Source organism: Populus euphratica, unplaced genomic scaffold (assembly GCF_000495115.2).
Source record: "Populus euphratica unplaced genomic scaffold, PopEup_1.0 scaffold61.1, whole genome shotgun sequence".
Classification (NCBI taxonomy): domain Eukaryota; kingdom Viridiplantae; phylum Streptophyta; class Magnoliopsida; order Malpighiales; family Salicaceae; genus Populus; species Populus euphratica.
The window spans coordinates 131,334-153,041 of NW_011499941.1; the positions used below are offsets into that span (position 1 = coordinate 131,334).

A 21,708-nucleotide genomic window follows, 5' to 3' on the forward strand; every position below is an offset into this window, starting at 1 on the left:
ATGGATTATTTTTAAATTTTTTTATATAAAATATTAAAATTTTAAATATATTTTTTATTTTTTTCTGGTTGATCAATGAAATCTTGAACCCGGTCCCTTAGCGGGGTTAACCCCTATAACGGATTTGATAACTATAGTTATGAGAATGTTGTGTTTAATAAAAATTTTATTTTTCTTGTTTTAATTTACATTTTTTATATATATTTACATTATTTTGATGTATTAATATCAAAAATAAATATAAAAATAATATTTTAATATATTTTTAAATAAAAAATATTTTCACATCTCCAATTCACGGTAAGAAGTGCCCTTTCCTCGCAATAAGGGCCGATGTGCTTGAAATTATTGTTGAGGTGCTAATATGACTACCAAACGTGTGCGGAGGACTACATAAAAGAGTTAAACCTCATGAACTGAGAGACAAGAGACCTACCCCCTCAGTGCTGTTGTCTCTTTGGAAAATAAATAAGAACGGGAGTCTAAAACCCTCTCTGTGTTTTGACCCACCGAAAAGCAACTTCCTTCTTCTCTACGACAGAAAATGGCAATCTGTTTTCTTTCTCCTTTGAAACCCATAACCCCAACAACTTCCTTGACAACAAGCCTTAATCCTAAAAAACCAAACATCCTTCGCTGTAACTTTGCTCTGCCAATCATCACAACCACCGAACCTGAACCCGTTTTCACCTCCGTTAGATCCTTCGCACCTGCCACCGTCGCCAATCTTGGCCCTGGCTTCGATTTCCTCGGATGCGCCGTTGATGGCCTCGGCGACTTCGTCTCTCTCCGTGTCGACCCCTCGGTCCACCCCGGCGAGCTCTCCATCTCCGATATTTCAGGCACAAAAAGTCTCTCCAAAAACCCTCTCAACAACTGTGCTGGCATCGCCGCCATTGCAACCATGAAGATGCTCAACATTCGCTCTGTGGGTCTCTCTCTTTCCCTTGAAAAGGGCCTTCCTTTAGGATCCGGACTCGGATCCAGCGCTGCCAGTGCTGCTGCGGCTGCTGTGGCGGTGAATGAGCTGTTTGGAAGGAAATTGGAGGTGAAAGATCTGGTATTGGCTGGATTGGAATCTGAAGCTAAAGTTTCAGGTTACCATGCTGATAATATAGCACCAGCAATAATGGGTGGTTTTGTTTTGATTAGAAGTTATGATCCATTAGAGTTAATGAGTTTACAATTCCCCGTTGAAAAGGACTTGATCTTTGTGCTTGTTAGTCCTGATTTTGAAGCCCCAACTAAGAAAATGAGGGCTGCATTGCCTGCTGAAGTAGGGATGTCACACCACGTGTGGAATTGTAGTCAAGCTGGGGCTTTAGTGGCTTCAGTGCTGCAAGGGAATTTGGTGGGGTTAGGGAAGGCACTGTCAAGTGACAAAATTGTGGAGCCTAGAAGGGCTCCTCTGATTCCTGGTATGGAAGGGGTTAAGAAGGCGGCTCTGGAGGCAGGGGCTTTTGGATGTACCATTAGTGGGGCAGGACCGACAGCGGTGGCAGTGGTGGATAGTGAGGATAGAGGGGTGGAAGTTGGGGAGAGAATGGCGGAGGCTTTTTGGAAAGAAGGGAAATTGAAGGCTGTCGCTATGGTTAAGAGGCTGGATAGAGTTGGTGCTAGACTAGTTGGTAGTGTTCCTAGATGATGCTGGTTTTGATCTGGTGTGAGATAATAAGTTCAAACAGCAGTAAATACCCAGTCACCAGGCCAAAAAGTAGAGGGGACAGCTTTTTTGGTTTTGTTTTGCTTCAGTGTTAAACTGTTATTGAATGCAGCTGCTTTAATGAATAAACCTCACATGTTTTTGCTCTCTTCTATGTCAAATGCAATTGTGGGTTCTCGTCTGTCATTGATAATCTTGTTAGAATTTGTTCATACCAACATTCCTTAATTTGTGTGCTTGTGTGGTCGTATATTTTCGCTTTTAAACTAGTTCATAAGATATTGCTTTGGGGAAATCACTTTGGTTGAAACCTCACAATGGATCTCCATTAAACAGCAGATGGTATTAAATGCCATGGTACTGTCTATTTAAGCCCCACGCATAAGAAGACCCTACTCGACTCTTCCAACTCGTAAACAAATAAATCCCTTCTATTTCTCATAGCCTTGGTTGTACAAGGAAGATGTTCAATATTGTATTTTTTTTTTTGTTTTTTTTTATTTACGTGAAGTGTCCGGGCCAGCTTGCGCGCACTACGACTAATCCCCACAGCCCACTAAATACCCTGCAAACCCAGTAGGTATGTAAGGCACCACGGGGGTGACAAGCGTGCACGTCTGGGTCGAAACAAATAAATCCCTTCTATTTCTCATACCTCATTGATCATCCCACTCTTTATCTTACATGACGAAGAGTATGAAAAAAAAATGTCAACACGCGAGGAGGAAAGAACCTTGAGAGTCTTGTAAAATAAAATCATAACAAAAGGGAGAGGGGAAAGGATGGTGTCCTTATTCTACAAAAATATAAACTTAACAAATAAAGCGACAGTCAAAACTTTTTCTATCCATAGGTGCTTGGATTCAGTTTTCTTTGGCAGCTGCAACCTGCTTTGCACCAACAGCGAAAAACTCCGATATCACTTCCAGAGGCATGCCCTTGGTCTCCGGAACTTTCAAGTAGACGAACACAAATGATATGATGCAGACGACTGCATACAAACCAAAAACACCAGCAAGGCCAACAGATTTGAGCATCACTGGGAGTGTATACGTCACAATGATGTCGCAAATCCAGAATGTAAGGGCGCATATGGCTATGCAAAGGCCACGAACACGGGTAGGGAAGATCTCCGCACAAAGTATGTTAGGAATTGGCCCAAAACCCATGACGAAGAAACAGAAGTAGAGCACAACACTAACAGTTGAGATTGATGCATTTACAACACTGCCCAAATCCACCATGCTTCCCAGGACTAACAAAATGAGTGATACGATCAACACAGGGATAGTTGTGAGCAGCAAAGTCCTGCACAACACAACAGCAGTGAAGACAGTAAACAAGGGTAACAACACAGCAGTATTGCTTTTCTTTTCTTTGTCTTTAAATTCCATTAGTATTTTACAATTTTTTTCATCTAGAAGATACATGACATCGAGTCCAGACGATTAGACCTTGCATTCCCCCCCTAGTTCATTAGGCCCTAAACATTAACCGATGAGAAGATTACAAATTATTGGATCAAGAAATGATTGCTTTTTGGGCTTAGCCTTGGACGCATCATTGCGCATCAGTAATCCTCATCACAAGAAAAATTTTGTGGATTTAAAGAATATATGCTGCAATTGCATAGGAAATAGTCAAGGAAAAGAAGAAATGGAAGTACCTTCTCCCGGAGATATCCATGAGCCTCATGGCAACAGCTATACAGGGGAGCATCAACAAGGTTGTAAGGGCGCTGATAAGCAGAGATGTAGAAGCTGAACCAAGGCCCAGGTGTGAGAGAAGAACTCCAACTCCTGCCTGCTCAAGAATTTGAGGAGTATAGTAGAGAACCCCATTTATGCCAGCAAACTGCATAGGCACCCAAATTCAGAAGCCAACTTATGCAAAAGTGACATAGGCACCCAAATTCAGAAGCCAACTTGTGCAAAAGTGAAAAAAAAAAAAACCTTAAAGTAGTATAATGTCTCCATTAACAAATTCACTATGCTTCAATCTTGAAGGCATAGCTGTCAAAGGAAAAGGAAGAAAATGATGATTTGAGATTGAGATATCCATTGGTTTAAAACCATCCCTGCTATTAAAGTTTAGAAAATCTCCATCTTGAAGAAAAGAGAACAAATTCCAAGATCAGTTTACTACCATTGTACCAACAGGGTAGCAGTGAATTAACTTCACAACAAAAAACCAAGATCAGTAATTGTTACCTGCTGAAGTATTTGAAGTCCCACCCCAACAGCTAAGGCATGCTTGACACCTGGTTCAAAAAGATCTCTCCAGCTTGGTCCTTTAGCCACAGTTTCCGATGGGTGGACCATAGCTGGTCCAACTGGATGCTGATTCAAAAGCTCCTTGGGATAAAGAGCTGGTTGGCTCACCAAAGCAGCAGCCTGGACGTAATCAGCGTCTGGATGGCCATCAGTACCACTCAGAGAAACCAGAGATCCACGCCGAGAACCAGGGGCACCCCCTTGATGCAAATAAATTCTTTTAAAGCCTCCCTTTCCATCTTGGTCTTCTCTCTCGGACCATTTCCATGCAAGCTGCCAACCACCACCAATCCCTGTGCTACCACCTGGCTCTCCATCATTTCCAGGAATCAGACTCCCGTGTCTCGTGTTTGTCATGCTTCCATGAACTGGTGGGACCATGTCCTTATCCATGCTTGTTGTCTGGCGAGAGATCAATGGACTCTGCAAATTGTCATCAGAATCACCGGCATCACCATCAGATGCATAATCCTCGCCTTCTCTGGCGTGGCTCTCCACATCCCAATCTTCATTTCTAGGTTGATTCTCTCCCACATTGAACATGCTGCCAAAGTGCGGAAAAAGCATGCTTCTCGTGCTTCCTTGTTCAGGGAGCTTCTCGTGGACGCTACCAAAGAGGGTCACAAGAGGATCCATGAGAGGTACATTCTGGTTTGCCATGCTTCCACGCCTAGATGCAAGACCAATAGTACTCTGCCCACTGACAGGTCTGGCAACCCAACTGACACCTTGTTCAGATCCATATAACTTGATCTGATCCTTGTCAGCGGATATATCATGGTCATCAGTGAAATCATTGGCTGGGCCAATTATGTACTCCTCTATTGATGTGTCAGCCCCAAGTCCAAGTCCCTCAACCAGTAAAGCCAGCTCACCTGTTCGTTCAAACAAGATTATTACCATGAATAGGATATTTGCGTCACTACCAAATTGTGAGAATAAACATCCTAAAATGAAGTGGTGAGTGATTTTATTGTGAGAATAAACATCCTAAAATGAAGTAGTGAACACCATTTCCCCCGAACATGAGAGAATACTCAACCTTCAATGTAGAAAAAGTAGATAAGTAAGAGGAAACACTGCAACATTAGCACCATATAAGCAACAAAGAGAAAAATAAATAAGAAATAAATAGACTCCAGTCACCAATCATCTATTGAGTTGTTGTAAATTCAAACACATCGGTTCTCCCCTTTATAAATGCTAAAAGAAAGAGAAACGTAATGCTTTGACTTATATTCTGATAGAAGAAAATACATGGCATGTGGAGTCGCTTAGCAAGGTTTAAGAGGACGTGAAAATGCAAGAGAGAGGAAGAGTCAATGAAGAAGAGATTGAAAGAGAATTCCCGCACCACATGTGGTAGAGACAGTTAAGTTTGGACCATCCAGTATTTTGTAAGGCAAACAACATTAGAGGAAGCATGCTGCAATTATGAACCGTAGGAGCTATAACTAACATACGATTAGCTATGAAAGAATATGGAGCTACAGAATTCTACATAAAGCAGCAGCTACAATATGGCATAATTACAGGTATGTTGTCCATGAAGTCAAAATGGTGTTCTCTTAAAACTGAATACATTATATTTGATGGCAATGATTTTGTAAAGCAAACACAGAAGAGAAAGAACAGAACAGATTACAGCCAAGCAGATTTCTACAAACTTCCCCAAAATGACTATCATAGGCAATGCTCTATGATATGTTTAATAGGCACACTATTGCAATTGGTCAGTAGAAGAACAAAAGCATAAATCACCCTCTAAAGGTAAAAAATTTACTCTGTCTACTGAAATCTTGCTGCCATTTTCCAAATTTTTGTACAAACAACGAAATCAAACAAGAACCTCTGAATCATGATCCTTCTTGCAATTTATGATATGATATGATTTTTATTTTATTAATACTATCCATTATCTAGTTAATGGGGACTAGAATAAGTTCCATTATATTGCAAGGAGTAGAATAGGAAGTGAGCCGAAGCAAAAATAAACCGAAAAATCATTTGAAAATAATTTGTTAACGCGTTGTGTCTGGTAATAGTCTAACAACTCAGCGTCAGTGAAAGCAAAACAAATGAAGGCCAAACTGTCAGAGAATGATGATCCAAATACAGAAATGGATTGTTTTCCAGCTTTATATATAGCTAAGCCAAAGGATACAAAGAATGGTTGGTTCAACAGGAAGCATAGCACATGAAAGAAGGAAGCTCTTAAATTTCAGTCCTAAAATCACCACACATTGAACAGCGAACTTTCATTTTATAACTGATAAAGAATCTACGCGTGCAAATTTTCATAAACAAAATTCCAACAAATTTTTTATTTTGCTGGGACACATTTCTGCATCCACTAAATTCCCAAAACTATACTTTTTCCCTGCAGAAAGCATTTACCTTATGTGTCATATCACCCGTCACTAGGCATATCTAAACAATATAGCTATTAAACTCAAAACCCATGCAGATCATATTTCGCATCACCAAAAAAAAAAGTTAACTTTCAAACAGGCTAAACTCAAAACCCATGCAGATCATATTTGGCATCACCGAAAAAAAAAGAGTAAACTTTTAAAGAGACAAAGCAGAGAGGGCTAACCAGCGACATCTTCCGTGCCACGGAGCCTCTGCAAAACCTTCTTGGCCTCAAGCATCCGTCCTTTGCTCACAAGCCACCTTGGAGACTCAGGCAGGAAAAATACAGTCAATAGGAAATAGATAATAGAGGGAATAAAAAGAACTCCAAGCATCAATCTCCAACTCGGAGCCTCCATCAAGGACATTCCAAACACCATGCAATATGAGAGAAACATTCCACCAGATCCAGTGAACTGAGGAAGGGTATTCAACAACCCCCTTATTTCAGGCGGTGCCGTCTCAGATATATAAACTGGAATTAGAGTAACAGCCAAACCAATGCCAAATCCATCCAAGAGCCTTGCTAGAAGTAGAACAGAAACATTGGGAGACCATAGCATTATAAGACCACTAATGAAATAAAGTACAGATGAGATTATCAGCAACGGACGGCGGCCTAGCATATCAGATATGGGTCCAGAGCACATAGTAATTAAAGTGGCTCCAACAAGTGACATAGCCACGATTAGTCCTTCTATAGCTGGTTCACTTTCCAAATGAAATTCCTTTTTTATGTATAAAACAGCCCCTGCAGCGGCAAAGGAAAACAGAAAATGACTTAAATCACTCTGCCCAGACATTCATGGTTCTAATTCAGAAGGTCAATTCAAGCAAGATCCAATTATAAACCATTAAAGAGAAGCAAATATCGGTTACTATAAGTCGATCAGAAAAACAACTCGAAGCTTGAAAGCGATCATTTCTTGTGCAAAGAATTACCTTTAAAAGCTGAAGAAACCTTAAAGCATTTTAGGCCATGACAGTTAAACTAGGAAATAGATGATCAAAAGGGAAAATTACCTGCGATGGTTGCATTATCCCATCCTTGCAATAAGTTGCCGACAGCAGCAGCAACAGCTACAAGCACAGCTCCACTCATCTTCCCTTAAGCCAAGATTTCTTCTGGGGAAAAAAACCGACAAACCAAGCACCCTGAAAGAGAAGATTCCAAATCAGAGATCACATGGTGGAAAGCTTTATTGCTTTCCTAATTCAACAAAACTAGATATAATTACAATAGTAGAATTCTCTTGTAAGATACGAGGATCTCTATTGGGCAGAGAAACAAACCAATGGATCAACACTACCAAACCACCAAACCGATGAACACAACGGAAAAAAACAAACTAAAGACTAATTAGAAAACAAAAGACAACGAAAACCCAGACGTCCCAATCTAACATGAAAACAACAAGTGGTTATTTTTAAAAATTACCGACGCGATGAAGAAAAAGAAGCAGAACCGTTAGATGCGTCCTTTCATGTATTATCAGATGAAGAAAGGGTCATTAAATTCTCTGCAAATTGCAATGACTTGCGTCTAAAAAGTTGTCCTTTGTGATGATTTCTTCTCTTTCGTTCTTGTATTTTGTATTATAATTCAGGGCAATGGAATGCAAATAGAGGAAGGAGAGATCTTTCTTAGGTCACAGATGGAGAAGTGAAAAAGGAGAGAAATTTCAGCAAAAGAGAAGCAAACCAAAGGCCTTCTAAAGTACGACACCTGCCCCCTATGCCTCTATATTTACCCTGCACGTAGCCACCTTCCTCGGATGGCTTTTTCTACACATCACTCTCGCTATCAACCCCATCTTAGCATCACCACAAGAAAAGATGGGGCCTCAATTCTATATATTACAAAATTTCAAAAAGAAAAGAAAAATAGAAAAGTTCGAAACTTTATATCACATTTGAGAAAGCAATAATGTGGAAGCGTACAAGGGGCTAAAAGGGATCCATCCAAATATCCATGTAAGTCTGGACCCTAGACGTTGGAATCTAGTGGTGTGTCCACTGACGAACAATTTAGTGTCTAACCAGTAATCTAAACAAACCAAGACACAGATTGTGTCAAGTTTCCTTCCCTTTGTTAACCATGTGATATTAGCAAATATTAAGGATTCGCATTACCAAACAGACAAAAAGGTAATAAATCAGAGCTGATGCTGAAAATTTTAATTTTTATAAAACAATTGCAAAAGAAGATGTTTCCTTATAAAGAGCCGATTACTCACTTAGCATTCAATACTATTTATATAGCATTGAATCGACATGGATGATGCGCGCATGTAAAAGTAGGACGATCAACGATTTTGTCTCTGTAATTTTGAACTACCAGACAAAAACTTAAATTCAAAATCATTTCATGGGGTGGTTAAAAATATGATAATGGTTGTTCATGTGAGAGTGTCTGGGTGTGATGGTAACTATTTTTTTAAGTAATTTTCATTTAAAAATATATTAAATGATATAAAAATATTAAAAAAATAAATACAAAAACAATCAAGTACAAGCATCAAAATTAATATCCCCATCTAAGAGGAGCATCATGCCAAGTGACACGCCCTAATCTAAATGGATGCAAATTCTATTTGGATCTTGGATGTCGAGGTGGACTTCGAGACCTGTAATTATGACTTTGAGCTTGTGTTAAGGTGATTTATAGAGAGATACGGGGTCGTTTGGTTAGGAGTACAGACACCGAACCCATCAGATACCATCCAGATTCTAGTTTTTTTCTAAAGAAAATTGACGCTTCTACAAAAATAATCATAGCCAAAAACCAACAGTAGATGCAGGGTATGTACACTTTGTTCGTCACTCTTTGTGGTTGCGCCGTCGAGGAGAGAAGGATGGGCATCCCTGTCACGTTCCATAAAAGGAAGGGAAAGCAGCCGGAAGAGCAGAAGATTCGGACTAGGAATTTTACTTCTTTTTACTAATTATGGGTCCCCTCCGGCTGGAGATAACGGGGAGGGAACCACCTCGCTTCACTGACTGTTTCTGCGCTACAACCTTCTCAATTATTTGCACCTGGGACCCACCACCCTCTGTAGGGCCCCAGTTCATGTCCTAATCATGGTGTGGTTAAAGTATAGTTGACTATGGTTTCACTTCTCACATGCTATCAAATTGAGCTTTGATTTTAGTTTGGTACGGGGCTTTAATCAGCCTCATCACTCTTGATTGTGAGGTTCAATGAATTCTACTGCAGGCAAGTTTGGCATCGCTGTCCATTTATGTTTTTTAACATTTTAAAATTTTTAATTTTATTTTTTTATATTTTTATATGGTTTGATTTGTTAATATTAAAAATAAATTATAAAAAATATTATAATACATTTCTAAATAAAAAATACTTCAAAAAATGATTTTTATTACATTCTCAAACAAATATTATAATACATGACACCTGTATTCTGTATTTTAGTAGATGAAAATCTTAGATTAATGCAAAGCATTAATATATAAAAAAAATCAAATCTTGGGAGAGGTCAAGTAGATAGATAAGTTTTTTTTTATCTTCTTTTATTTTTTTTAATGTCAAATCTTAAGCTTATTATTTAATAAAATCGACTCAGAGATCGTGAATAAAAAATTCTTAATTTTAATTAATATTAAAATTGGTCTCAACATATTCTTAGCTGATGAATAAAAAAAACTAAACCCACCTTTTTAATTCCGTGGCATGCTAGTGACAGAAATATAAAAAATTTATGCTTGAATTTCAGGGGGTGTTTGGCTCCTGTCTTGATTAGAATTTTCAAAAAAATTAAAATTTATTATATATATATATATATTAATATTAAAAATAAATTTAAAAAAATAAAAATTATTATTTTAGTATATTAACGAACCAAAAAAACCCGGGCGATAGCAAAGATTGTGGGCTGAGATGCAATTAACTGTTCAGCAATCAATCAATCTCCATGGCCAAGTGATAGTGACCGCTTCCTCTCTTGCACAGTACAAGTCACTGGTTCTCCAAATACCATTTTATATGACAGTGAAACCTATAATTGATCAGTGCACGTGGGGCCTTCTGTAGGGACAGTACAGTTCCTCCAAGACAAGGATTTTTTTTACATTAAAAAATATCTTATTTTATTAAGAGTTCTAGAAAAATAATAAAGGTTAAAAAATATTTTAAAAATAATATAATTTCAACACAAATATATTTTAAAGAATAATTTTTATATATAATTGTTATTTGGAATAGCAAGAGTCATGTCTCTAAGTGTATTTTTTTAAAAAATAAAATAAAATGATGTAATAAAAGATAAAAATAGAAAAAGAAAAAAAATAAAGGATCATCGAAAACATATTAAAATTTTATTTTCAACATATTTGATATAGTAAAAAATAATTTGATAAAATAATTCTAATTATATCTTGAAAGAATATAAAAAAATATCGTAATTAACCTAGAAAACCCTGGTAATTTATGATTTTATTTAATGATTTTTAAAAATATAATTAAAATTATTTATTTGAAATTATTTGAAGAATATTAGATGTGTCAAAAAAAATTTTTGATGTATTTTCTATTTTTAATCATTGAATTTTAAATCTCATTTAAGCCATCAATTAAAACTTCATAAAATCCTACGTGTAATTTTTATACATGTTATTTTCTTGGATCAACTATTATTTTTAATAACAATTATGTCTAATTGTTATTTCAAATAGTAATTTAAAATATGTGTTTAAATTGTGTTGTTTTTTTTAATATATATTGTTTTTGGACATGGATTGATTTTCCGAAACTTTTACTGGACGAATTCTGAAATACCCTAAAGACAAGGGGTAGATGCAGTACTGTCCATTATCCTCGTATTGCTGTCCACGTGGGTTGAACTCTTGGTTTTCCGAAACCCTAGATAGAGCTACTCCTATTGGTGTCACCTAAATGACGGCTGCAATCTCGGAGTAGCAGTGGACTGCCTACGTGTTTTAAAAGGTACGTGTAGCGATAGTTACTCATTTACTGACACTATGCAACGTGCACGAGAAATTAGCGTTGGAGTTTTGACCCGGTGGAAATGAGGTTTTTTTTTAAAAAATATAAAATAAAAAAGTCTTGTTTTATTTTTTAAAAAAATTGATTTTATTTTAAAACATTACCTTTTCAAAAAAATTGATAGAAAACAAAACATAAAAAAAGTTTTTGAAAAATAACATGGGAAGAATAATGCAATTCAATAACCTATATATGCTATTGAAACAACTATATAGGGATATATAATTATTTTTTTATTTTCTAGTTTAATTTAAATCTTAAAATAATACTTATCTTGCAAATAAAAACAATTAAATTCATTTTATTCTCAATAACCATGATAATCATTAATAAAAATATTATATGTAGTCAATTTAATTTTTCCTAGCCTAGCTGGTTAATTAAGGATTATGACATTTATAAATGAAAATTATTAATAAGATTAATTAAAGTTAGTAGAATTTCTTGGTTGAGTTGTTATAGTCAATTGAAATTTTAATAAGATTTCTTAACTTAGCAGATTTATTAATAACTATGAAAAAAGGTGAAAAAAAATAACAAATTATTTTGATAACAAAAGAATAAATGATAAAACCGGCAAGAAAAATAGACAAATATTAATAATTAAAAAATAAAACAATTTATTTTATATTTCACCATGTTACAATCTTCTCATATATATTGAATTATGTTGTTATTAATTTACCAATTTATTATTTTTTTAAAATAATTTTATATATTTGCTAAAAAAACTTTTGGCATGTTTTAGTTTCAAAACATGTATGCATACTCAATTTTGTTTAGATATATAAAATTAATACATCTTATTATATAATCTAAAAAGATTATGAGTTAAAAAAATATTTGATAATAAAAAAAGAGCAAAAATAATCAATTTTAAGAGTTAATTAGAAGAATCTCGATCTTATACTATAATTAATTAACCACTTGGACACTTTTTTTCCGCAGAGTATAAAAGCAAAGCACGAACCACTCAAAAGGGAAAAAACAATTAATATAAAGAGAGTAGTAAAGCATGCGCCATTAGCTAGTTAATTGACAATGAAAAAAAAATAGAAATTAGGGGAATCTAACGGTCAAAGGCATGCGGGTCATCAATATTCATAACCCGTTTGTTTCTGATATATATTTTTTAAAAATATTTTTAAAAACAATGTATCCAAACACTAATAATTAAAGCTACCATTTTTTTAAAAAAAAATGATATGGAATATAAAAGGGAAAGAAAATCATGGCATTTCGAAAAAAGAAAAAAAGAAAAGGGCAAGTACGGTATCATGCGGTGAAGGCAGGATATCACTCATTTCAAGCTATACAAAGTCAAGCAAGTGAAAAGAATCTAGCTGTCCACTTGGCCGTCAATTCTTTTCTTTATTTGATAATCATAGGTGGTTGTCCTTATGAACACTGATCATGATGATGATTCAGATGCAGCAAGATTCAAGTCAGAATTAGTAGACAAAAACTGGAAGGAGACAGCAGCTTGATAGAATCATGAAGAGCTACATATACGTAAGCATATGACATTCATGGAGGAGGAGGAGGAGGGATTAAAATAAGTTATTTTTTCAATTATTGGAAATTATTAGATCTTGAATGATAAGTGTTCAAATCAACATGCTCATGCCTCATGCAATCTGTTAATTAGTATACTTCCAAAACAAAAACCAAACAGGTTCTTCATCACGGCAGCCGAACCAGATGTGTCCAAGGTATATGCATGAGTGTCGGAAAAAGGATATGTCCTAGCTCGAATAGCTAGCATCATCACGGGAAAAGATTTAGCCTTTAGAGCCCTGTCTCATTTCACCGATATCTAACTGGCCGGATGTAGTCGAGCGGGGGAAGTAGGGCATCATTTCAAACCACTTTTACGTACCCTACCCTCTTTAGGGTTCATGCTCATCGTTAAATGTACAATATCGAGTCCTGCCGACAAAACGGAGCTCATAGAACAGTGTTGGAACACATCCATACTCAATGGACGGCTCTCGTGATGTCACTCCCACGGCCCCACTATTAATGGAGCCCCTGGTGATAGGTACTGCTGCAGTGGATGATGATCCATTCTATGGTCGTCCTCGTGTTAACTGTCATGGCTCATAAAGTTACGTAAGCATTTCCGAGTTCTCGAGCGGAGGATTTCGGTCTCCAAGGCCCAAGCTTATAAATTGTTCTTCTTCAACCTTACAACACTGCTGCACTCTTTTTGCAGCATTTATAAGGCCTGGGATGGAGTCTCAAAAAAACCTTTCGATAGATCTGTTGGTTTTTTTTTTTTCACAGCTAATAAGATGGATTGAATTGTTCCAATATGCTTCGGAACCTTCCTATGATTCAGTTTGTTTTTTGTGTTTAACCTTACCTGTCTCCTTGCATATAAAAATACAGACTCGCCCACAATTAAAGATGAAAGGATCATGTAGTCTGTTATATATATATATAGAAGGCTTATTATATATATTATTGGTGTAGTTTGTAAATAAATATAGAAAAATATTATATATATTACTGGTGTAGTTTGTAAATAAATATAGAAAAAGAAGATATTGTTTCTCATATTAAAAAAGAAACATTTATTTTTAAGTATTTATAGGTGTAAGTTTTTATTGTGTTGTAAATTGAGTGACAATCATGGTGAATGAACTTTTCTAGTGTATTTTTTAATGTTATTATATAAATATTTATAATATAAAAAAAGCACCTGGGATAAAACTAAACTAATATACTAGTGATATTAATTTATTTTTGAATTAATTTCTTTAATTTTTATAATTGATTTTGACATTTATAACTGTTAAGATAAAATTTAATAACTACTGACATTTGTAACTGTTAAGATAAAATTTAATAACTACTATGTAGTATAATTTAAAATATAAATATTTTATTAATAGTCATAATATTAAAAGAAATATTATTTTATTTCAATGTTTTTAAGTCTAATAAAACAAGTTATTCTACAAAGAAAACATATGTATGAAAAAAAAATATTTTTTTTTACCTTCTCTTCTTATTTTTTTTAAGATTTAGAGGTTTAGTTATATTTTAAAGATATTATCTTTGTGTGGAACAAATAAATACCTTAAAATAGTGTTTTTACACCTCTAAACCAACTATTTATTTGTTTATACTTTAAATAATTTTTTTAAAACACACACATATATTTCTCACAAAAACTAAGAAATTTGTGAGAATAATCAGAAATTTGGATTATGATCAATCGTATTACATTTTCATAAACCCAATTAAACGCTAAAATTCTAAATTCTAAATCTTAAATTCTCCTCATCAATCCAAGTAAAGCAAGCGGGGACGATTGAAGCTTGGCAATGATTTATTGTAACAACCCGACCCAACATGTTATACATTATTCGTTTTGGCTCAACCCAACCTGATTTTCACATCTTATAATTTTATTTTTGGTAGTTCATAGGCGCAAAACGTGTACAATATGTTGACAACCAACACTACTAATAAAGTCCTGACTCATTTTGGCTCAACTCAACCTGATTTTCACATCTTATGATTTTATTTTTGGTAGTTCATAGACGCAAAACGTGTACAATATATTGGCAACCAACACTACTAATAAAGTCCTGACTCTGGATGTTTGCTTTTAATGTGGAATATCATAATCCCTCTATTTTAAGATAAGTTATCCTCGGCTCTGATATTAAATATAACAACTCGGTCTAATATGTTATATATTTTTTATTTTAACTCAACTTAAACCGGTTTTCATACACCATAATTTTATTTTTGACCATTTATATGCTCCAAAATATATATAACATATTAACAACTAATATTATTAATAAAATCCTAGCTCTGAATGCTCATTTCTAACTTGGGGGATATCATAACTATGCTATAGTATAATTCCTCTCAAGTAATTAGATGGCACTTCAATTTTATAATCATGAGAGGTCCCTCTTCACCAATTGTTTTCCCCTATGCGCTAATCCCTCCCCCTTCCTAGTATAATATACTCGGTCCTTTTTGTTTCAAAACTATTAATTTAATCCTTAAAAATGATTAAAAAAATATTTGTTTTTCCATGAAAGGATATTTTTTCTTGACATGTTTAACCCTCTAATATAAAAATTAGCTCTCCATCGTGAGAGATGATCGATCTAGTCTGATGTTCAAAAATAAAATGTCCCTAAAAAGGATGCATCTTTGACATTTTCAAGTATTTCCATCTACTTTCTTACAGGAAAAAAAAAAATTGATCCTCCGTATCAGTGATGCTGGATTCGTCCTTGATGGAAAGCCCATCCATATCGAAATTAGAAATTCATAAGCTATTTTATTTTGATGGCCTAATTTCAGATTCTAAGCTTGGTGAAGCAGGTTTGCATGGTAACACACCAAAAGCCTTCTTTGGTTAGAGCCTCTGTGACCTCTCCCGGGTTTTATATTTGGACAGGCTTCTTCTGAGCCCATTTGGAGTTGATTTCTATCTAGTCTACCCTTTCGTAAAAGCTCCAAGATTCTTGGGTTTCTCTACTTTAGTTAGGTCTTGGTGGCAGCAGAAAAGTGTTTTGTTGTGAGCCGTATGTTTGGAACTGCATACGTGCACGAATTGGCAGCAAGGAATGGGAGAGAACAAGTCAGCTCTTTTCTTGTTGCCTTCTTTTTCTTCGAATCAAACCCTTCAACTCAAAAGTTTCGTGCATGATTTTATATGGTTCACGGGACATCTGGCGTCAGCTCACGAAGCCTATAAAGGGTCTTTACTTTTTGGTTAGAAGTTTTGAACTTGAAGAGAAATGTGCCTTCTCTTCAAGAAATAAATAAAGAGAATAAAAAGGGAAGTTGATCAAAGAGAGGAATGGAGGAGATGAGAGGGGCTCGACAAGGTGGGAGTAGTCTTGTGAAGGAGTTCTCACCTGCCTACTATGGGCTTTGTGCCGTTGGAGGAATGATCAGCGCTGGTACCACTCACCTTGCTATCACTCCTCTTGATGTTTTAAAAGTCAATATGCAGGTACTTTTTTGTGTTTCTTCCTTTTTCTCTTTTTGGTGACTTGCCTTGATCATCAACACATTTTTAGCCCCTGTTCTTTCTTTTTTTGGGTAGTTCTTTGTGTTTCAGTGATTGAACTGCATGATGGGGTGTTGAAGTTTTAACAGTATGACTATAAGAGGGTTTTGGTGGGTTTATCTTAACTGAAATCAATCAGGCTAATTATTGCTAATTATTATTAGGATTTTTCAACTAGCACATGGGAAACTCTTTCTCATCATGTTGTCAAGGATTTTATGATGGGCCTTGGGTATGCTAGTCATTTATGCCTAATCACTTGTGTTTCATTTCTTAATTATTGCCACTATTTATTTTTTTTGATTTCGTCCTTTCTATGACTGCTGAACGTTATGTGTTGTTATTTTGCCCTTGTTTAACATATGATTCTCAAAATCTCTTCAGTTCTGGTCATGTGCCTTTATTCAATTTTGAAACATTTGTTTATTTATTTATTTAGTTAAAGAAGCAATAATTATTTATTGGTAATTTGTCTGACTTTCATTCCGAGAGTGGAACTTTTTCTTCCATGGCATGCACCAGCGGTCTCGTAATCACTCTTCTTTCTCCATTGACGCGGTGCGTTTCAACTTCCAAGCGTGGTTTTTTCTGTCGTTATCCCTTAACCTTTGAAACATGAATTGCCATATCCCACGTGTGTTGAATAAAATTTCCAAATGAGGGAGAGGAGAGCAATTTGGTTGACAAGGACAGAGCTGTTAAGAGAAGGGGAAGAGTTTTACTTTTATAGATTTTATCATGGGCAGAGTAGGTTCGTTCAGTGTCAAGGCCATAAGCTTTTTGGTTTTGAGCTTCATAGTTTTTCTTATTTATCTCTCATATAATTTACTTGAAGTAGATTAGATGACAAATTACAGAAACAATACATTGCTTAATGAAACTAAATCCCGCTTAACCTGCTTGTAGACATTGCATTTCAAATTTTCAACCATCAAAATGACCTTTTAAGCAAATATTTCCAAATTACAATAGTTTGTCATTCACGTCTTTGGCAACTGGAAGCAATCCAGTTATCTCTTCTCCAGCACTTTTCTTCTTTTTCCATGTTTCCACTTTCTCTGCTACTTAAAAGTTTTGAGACCGCTCTTATAATATATATTTTCTCTACTATAGGCGAATCCAATCAAGTATAACAGTATTTTGTCAGGGTTCTCTACCCTCTTGAAAGAACAAGGCCCTTCTTCCCTTTGGAGAGGCTGGTCTGGCAAGCTCTTTGGATATGGTGTTCAAGGTGGCTGCAAATTTGGCCTTTACGAATACTTTAAGAGGCTTTACTCAGATGTCTTGATGGATCAAAACAGGAATTTCGTATTCTTTCTCAGCAGTGCATCTGCTCAAGTATTTGCTGACGTGGCTCTTTGTCCGTTTGAAGCTGTAAAAGTTCGTGTCCAAACACAGCCTACATTTGCCAATGGCTTGGCTGATGGGTTTCCAAAACTCTATAAAGCTGAAGGTCTCACTGGGTAAATTACCAGAGAACTTGATAGTCTTTCCTTTTATTCTTCTCCCATCATGTTTACTTCCATATTATTTTTGCAGTTTTTACCGAGGACTTGTCCCACTTTGGGGCCGCAACCTTCCATGTATGTAATATCACAGTTTCTCTGCATACTTGTAAAAAAATGTCAAGCTATTATAATTTTATGACTTCCATGTATGTATCTTATCGATTGATTTGATTGAGTGACTACTACAGCACTAGCCAGCTTAAGAGACTGTTTGAATTGAGCTAAGATATGATTTCAGTAAATGACATTATAAGCATCTGCTGCTTGTAATAATTATTTGGTCGTCTTGTATTAACCTTGTTTCACATCTACATGCTGTCTACTTTCCATTACAAGTGGCAGGAAACGAGTGACACACTTTGATTAGGGATCTTGAAGATAAGATAGATCGGAGGTTTAGGGTCACTTTTGAATTGAAGTGACAGCAATACAGTATTTACTTTTAATTAAAGTGACGGATAAAGGAGCAACATATGAAAATCTTTATCAATCCTGCTGCTTACTAGACTTGGGTAGATAAACAGGAAAAGATGAAGTCCTGTACTTAAGATTAAGAAAACCCAAACAAAGACCAGTACTAGAGGCAGTTAAACAATCAAATAAGAAAATGATACTCATTAACTTATCTAGAAGCCTGAGTGCTTTCCATTGCATGATAGAAACCTTATTGTTTTGGTACTTCAGAGATTTCGGGAGACAATGCAGGTGCTGCCAATCAGTGGGATGTGTTTTTGGAGCAACTTACTATTTGTTGACAGGAATTATTGCCTTGATGAAGTTACTTGAGCTTGTATTCTTGCCTTTCCTTGTCTATGTTAAAAAAGCTTTTTGACGTTTGTCTGGTTATTATTGTGATTGGCAGTCTCAATGGTAATGTTTACAACATTTGAGCAGTCAGTTGACCTAATATATCGCAACATTATTCAACGGAGAAAAGAAGACTGCTCCAGAAGTCAACAGCTTGGTGTGACATGTTTGGCTGGCTATGTAGCTGGAGCTGTTGGTACTGTGATTTCTAATCCAGCTGACAATGTTGTTACCTCTCTTTACAATAAAAAGGCTGAGAATGTGCTTCAGGTATGGCTTCTATCAACACTTGTGATTTCTGTCAGCTATGCAATGTAGGAGATTGATTGCATTTGATACATCTATCAGGCTGTGAAAAATATTGGACTAGCTAACCTTTTCACTCGAAGTCTTCCTATTCGGATTGCAATTGTGGGGCCTGTTGTTACTTTGCAGTGGTTCTTCTATGACACTATCAAAGTATCAAGTGGACTGTAAGTGCATCTCATTTTTCATGCTATATCACAAATTCATAATATCAGAAATGTAATTTTGCTTTCTCTGTCAATGTTGGATCCCTGATGAATGGTAAGGAACTGCAGAATCGCAGAATATGCTTAGGCTATTAGTTTGCAAGACCTGAATTGGCACTGCCAAGATTCATGTGTAAATCATATATTTGTTGGAGAAAAATATTTGAAACTTTTTGCCATGGACTTTTAGAGTTCAAAAGGGAGTTTTCTTTTTTGTTCTTAGCAAAGGCATTTACAGCCCCAGGATGGCGTTTTGTTTCTCAGCTAATAAGTTCCGTTGTGTATTAGGATCCTTCTTCTATAGCACCCTCAAGAAGTTCTTAAGATATGGATTGCGGGTTTCATTTATATTTTTCCTTTAGTCACATCCTGACAATGGGAAAGAAGGCATCATCCAAACAGTTCTTGAAACCTCATAATGGAAGATACCCTTTGTATGTTAAGTTCACTGTAAAAAGGTTTTCACATAGGCTCCATGAAGATAAACTTACATGATTTTTCCGAATGCAGCTAACAACGTAATAAAGAATTTTGCTTTCTGCAATTATCCTGCTACAATATGCAATAGCACATGCTCAGAATTTTGAGATATGGGCTGCGTGTTGATTTGTATTGTTGAATGAATTTTTTCCCTTGTCAAACATACATTTTTCCTTTTGTTCATTCTACTTGACATGCTTGAAAATACTTCAGGCCTACCACTGGAGGGCTTGGCAGACATCAGGAAGCCACCGATCTGTTAGCTTAAAAGTCGGGGAAGTCTCCATGTATGAAAGATACATCATCTCCTGAGGAAACCTGTGGCATTTAGATATCTTTCTGAATTAGGCATAGATTTCCTCCTGGACCCAGCTTAGATGTCATAATGTCACAGTTTTGTCCATTCTTTGATTGATTCTTTTCCTTGTGGCGGATAGCTGGTAAAACTGCGCTGTAATTCTCAACCCTCCAAGAATTACAATCAGTGGGGGTGGGAATCTTTTCAGTTTATTTACATAAATCATCTATTTAGGTACTTAAAAATGTTACCATTAATCACTGGAGATGTGCACAGATATATGCTTTCCTTCATTATATAGCATAAATGCTAAAAGGCCAATTTCGTTTCAGAAATAACAATGCTCTGATTTTGACCTGGTTGATCTCAATGCATAAATGGAGCAGGACAGTAGTTTGTCTTTCATGTTGTTTTGCATTTTTTTTCACGTCAATGCAAAGATTTGATTGGTGAACAACATATTTTATATGCAGAGCAGCCACAGTCCATATTTTATAATTTCTTTCGTTGCAAAGTAAATCCTTTTCTTTTGTCGACACTGTAGCTTTCATTTATTAAACAAAGTTATGGCCTTACGGGATCTCCTTGAAATATCCTTCTAGTTATTGGATATGCTTTCAGCCATTAACCACCACAACTTTTTCTATTTTAAGTATTCATTTGGGAACTTATTAGATATTTTTCCAAGTATTTTTTTTTAAATACATAAAATTAATATTTTTTATTTAAAACAGAAAAAAATTCAAAATTTTTGCAAAACTATAATTAGACAACAATATTTTTAATGCAGTCTTGTAATATTTAATGGCAGGCTTAGAGGAGAAACCCACGAAAGCTTAAGATCTTGAGAGAAAAACGAGAAAGATAAGGTCGTGCATCGATCTAAATCCAGCTGAGAGTTCACTGTCCTATTGTCTGGAAGACGTTGGTAGATGGATGATGATGTCAGAAAAATGATGCTTGCACCGGAGGGGCCTTCCCTAGTTAGCCAGGATTGTGAGATTGACGTGGTCAACTTGGCCCACCAGGATGCATTGTGCCCGTTTCCCATTTACCATCACCTCCTCCCCAGTTGACCATCTCTCAAAGGAGTTGGAATTCAACTTTTCTGCTTAATAATTTTCAAATGGCTGGCCAGTCACTCGTTCACACTGACCATGCCAAGCCAGAGAAGAAAAGATGAGAAATCTTGGCATAACAGTCCCTTTTACTTTGACAAAATGATGGCTTCAAGTGATGGGTGTGAGCTTGGCCTCAACAAAAGAGAGCCAAATCCTAAACACTAGTACTAACTACTAGTAGATTCAATCATCACGTTGATAGCTTTGTGTAAATCTTTTATTTAAAGTTCCAAGTTCTGACCGCTCCACGCTCCCCCAGAATCCAAAGTCTGACAGAAATGATATGAATTAGCTAGTCTTATCCTATCTTATGTGGATAATAGGCAGGTAAAATGCTCAAAAATAAAAATGACACAGTCAATAAAAAACCCTGAAGATCACCATAAATGGTTGCCTAAAAGTTAACGTTAAGAGAGAAATGAGTGTCTAAATTTAGAACTTGCAAGGCCAAGTTTATCTTTGCTCAATGTAGCTGCAACATTTTGACCAGACCAGTCTTAAAAAAGAAAACAGAAAATTCCATGTTGTCAGAGAAGATCCACTATCTCAACAGCACGT

The 21,708-nt window shown here is 35.8% G+C and overlaps 3 protein-coding genes across 6 annotated transcripts; 2 read left to right on the top strand and 1 right to left on the bottom strand.

The window, feature by feature from the left end:
• The first annotated feature begins 412 nt into the window (after window positions 1-412).
• Window positions 413-1,824, top strand: LOC105136979 (homoserine kinase-like). The gene has a single exon (XM_011042505.1). The coding sequence runs from the start codon at window positions 545-547 to the stop codon at window positions 1,643-1,645; it is 1,101 nt and encodes a 366-aa protein (XP_011040807.1). The 5' UTR covers window positions 413-544; the 3' UTR covers window positions 1,646-1,824.
• Window positions 1,825-2,292: 468 nt separating this feature from the next.
• On the bottom strand, window positions 2,293-8,134 carry LOC105136980 (monosaccharide-sensing protein 2-like). 3 transcript variants are annotated; one of them, XM_011042507.1, is made up of 6 exons: window positions 7,790-8,134; window positions 7,375-7,506; window positions 6,536-7,102; window positions 3,874-4,811; window positions 3,330-3,517; window positions 2,293-2,971 (listed from the first exon to the last, which is right to left on the bottom strand). In XM_011042507.1, the coding sequence occupies exons 2-6, from the start codon at window positions 7,451-7,453 to the stop codon at window positions 2,527-2,529; spliced, it is 2,217 nt and encodes a 738-aa protein (XP_011040809.1). In that variant the 5' UTR covers window positions 7,454-7,506; window positions 7,790-8,134; the 3' UTR covers window positions 2,293-2,526. The 3 variants fall into 3 exon arrangements, with proteins under 3 accessions (XP_011040809.1, XP_011040811.1, XP_011040810.1); XM_011042509.1 differs by lacking the exon at window positions 7,790-8,134 and adding an exon at window positions 7,645-7,726; XM_011042508.1 differs by lacking the exon at window positions 7,790-8,134 and adding an exon at window positions 7,590-7,705.
• A 7,753-nt stretch (window positions 8,135-15,887) lies between these two features.
• Window positions 15,888-21,245, top strand: LOC105136981 (mitochondrial phosphate carrier protein 1, mitochondrial). Of its 2 annotated transcripts, none has more exons than XM_011042511.1 (6): window positions 15,888-16,367; window positions 17,538-17,887; window positions 17,964-18,007; window positions 18,795-19,009; window positions 19,088-19,212; window positions 20,841-21,245. In XM_011042511.1, exons 1-6 carry the CDS (start codon window positions 16,212-16,214, stop codon window positions 20,875-20,877), a joined length of 927 nt encoding a protein of 308 aa, XP_011040813.1. In that variant the 5' UTR covers window positions 15,888-16,211; the 3' UTR covers window positions 20,878-21,245. The 2 variants fall into 2 exon arrangements, with proteins under 2 accessions (XP_011040813.1, XP_011040812.1); XM_011042510.1 differs by lacking the exon at window positions 20,841-21,245 and adding an exon at window positions 19,945-20,386 and having other exon boundaries at window positions 15,890-16,367.
• Window positions 21,246-21,708: the final 463 nt, after the last annotated feature.

What these genes read in the sequence shown, in the direction of transcription:
- LOC105136979 (XM_011042505.1), top strand. Translation starts at nt 545, where the DNA reads ATGGCAATCTGTTTTCTTTCTCCTTTGAAACCCATAACCCCAACAACT.
- LOC105136980 (XM_011042507.1), bottom strand. Translation starts at nt 7,453, where the DNA reads ATGAGTGGAGCTGTGCTTGTAGCTGTTGCTGCTGCTGTCGGCAACTTA. An exon ending in GGATAATGCAACCATCGCAG is followed by an intron (nt 7,103 to 7,374) that starts GTAATTTTCCCT and finishes TTGCCGCTGCAG; the next exon opens with GGGCTGTTTTATACATAAAA. An exon ending in TGGCACGGAAGATGTCGCTG is followed by an intron (nt 4,812 to 6,535) that starts GTTAGCCCTCTC and finishes TTGAACGAACAG; the next exon opens with GTGAGCTGGCTTTACTGGTT.
- LOC105136981 (XM_011042510.1), top strand. Translation starts at nt 16,212, where the DNA reads ATGGAGGAGATGAGAGGGGCTCGACAAGGTGGGAGTAGTCTTGTGAAG. An exon ending in AAAGCTGAAGGTCTCACTGG is followed by an intron (nt 17,888 to 17,963) that starts GTAAATTACCAG and finishes TTATTTTTGCAG; the next exon opens with TTTTTACCGAGGACTTGTCC. An exon ending in ATCAAAGTATCAAGTGGACT is followed by an intron (nt 19,213 to 19,944) that starts GTAAGTGCATCT and finishes AAAATACTTCAG; the next exon opens with GCCTACCACTGGAGGGCTTG.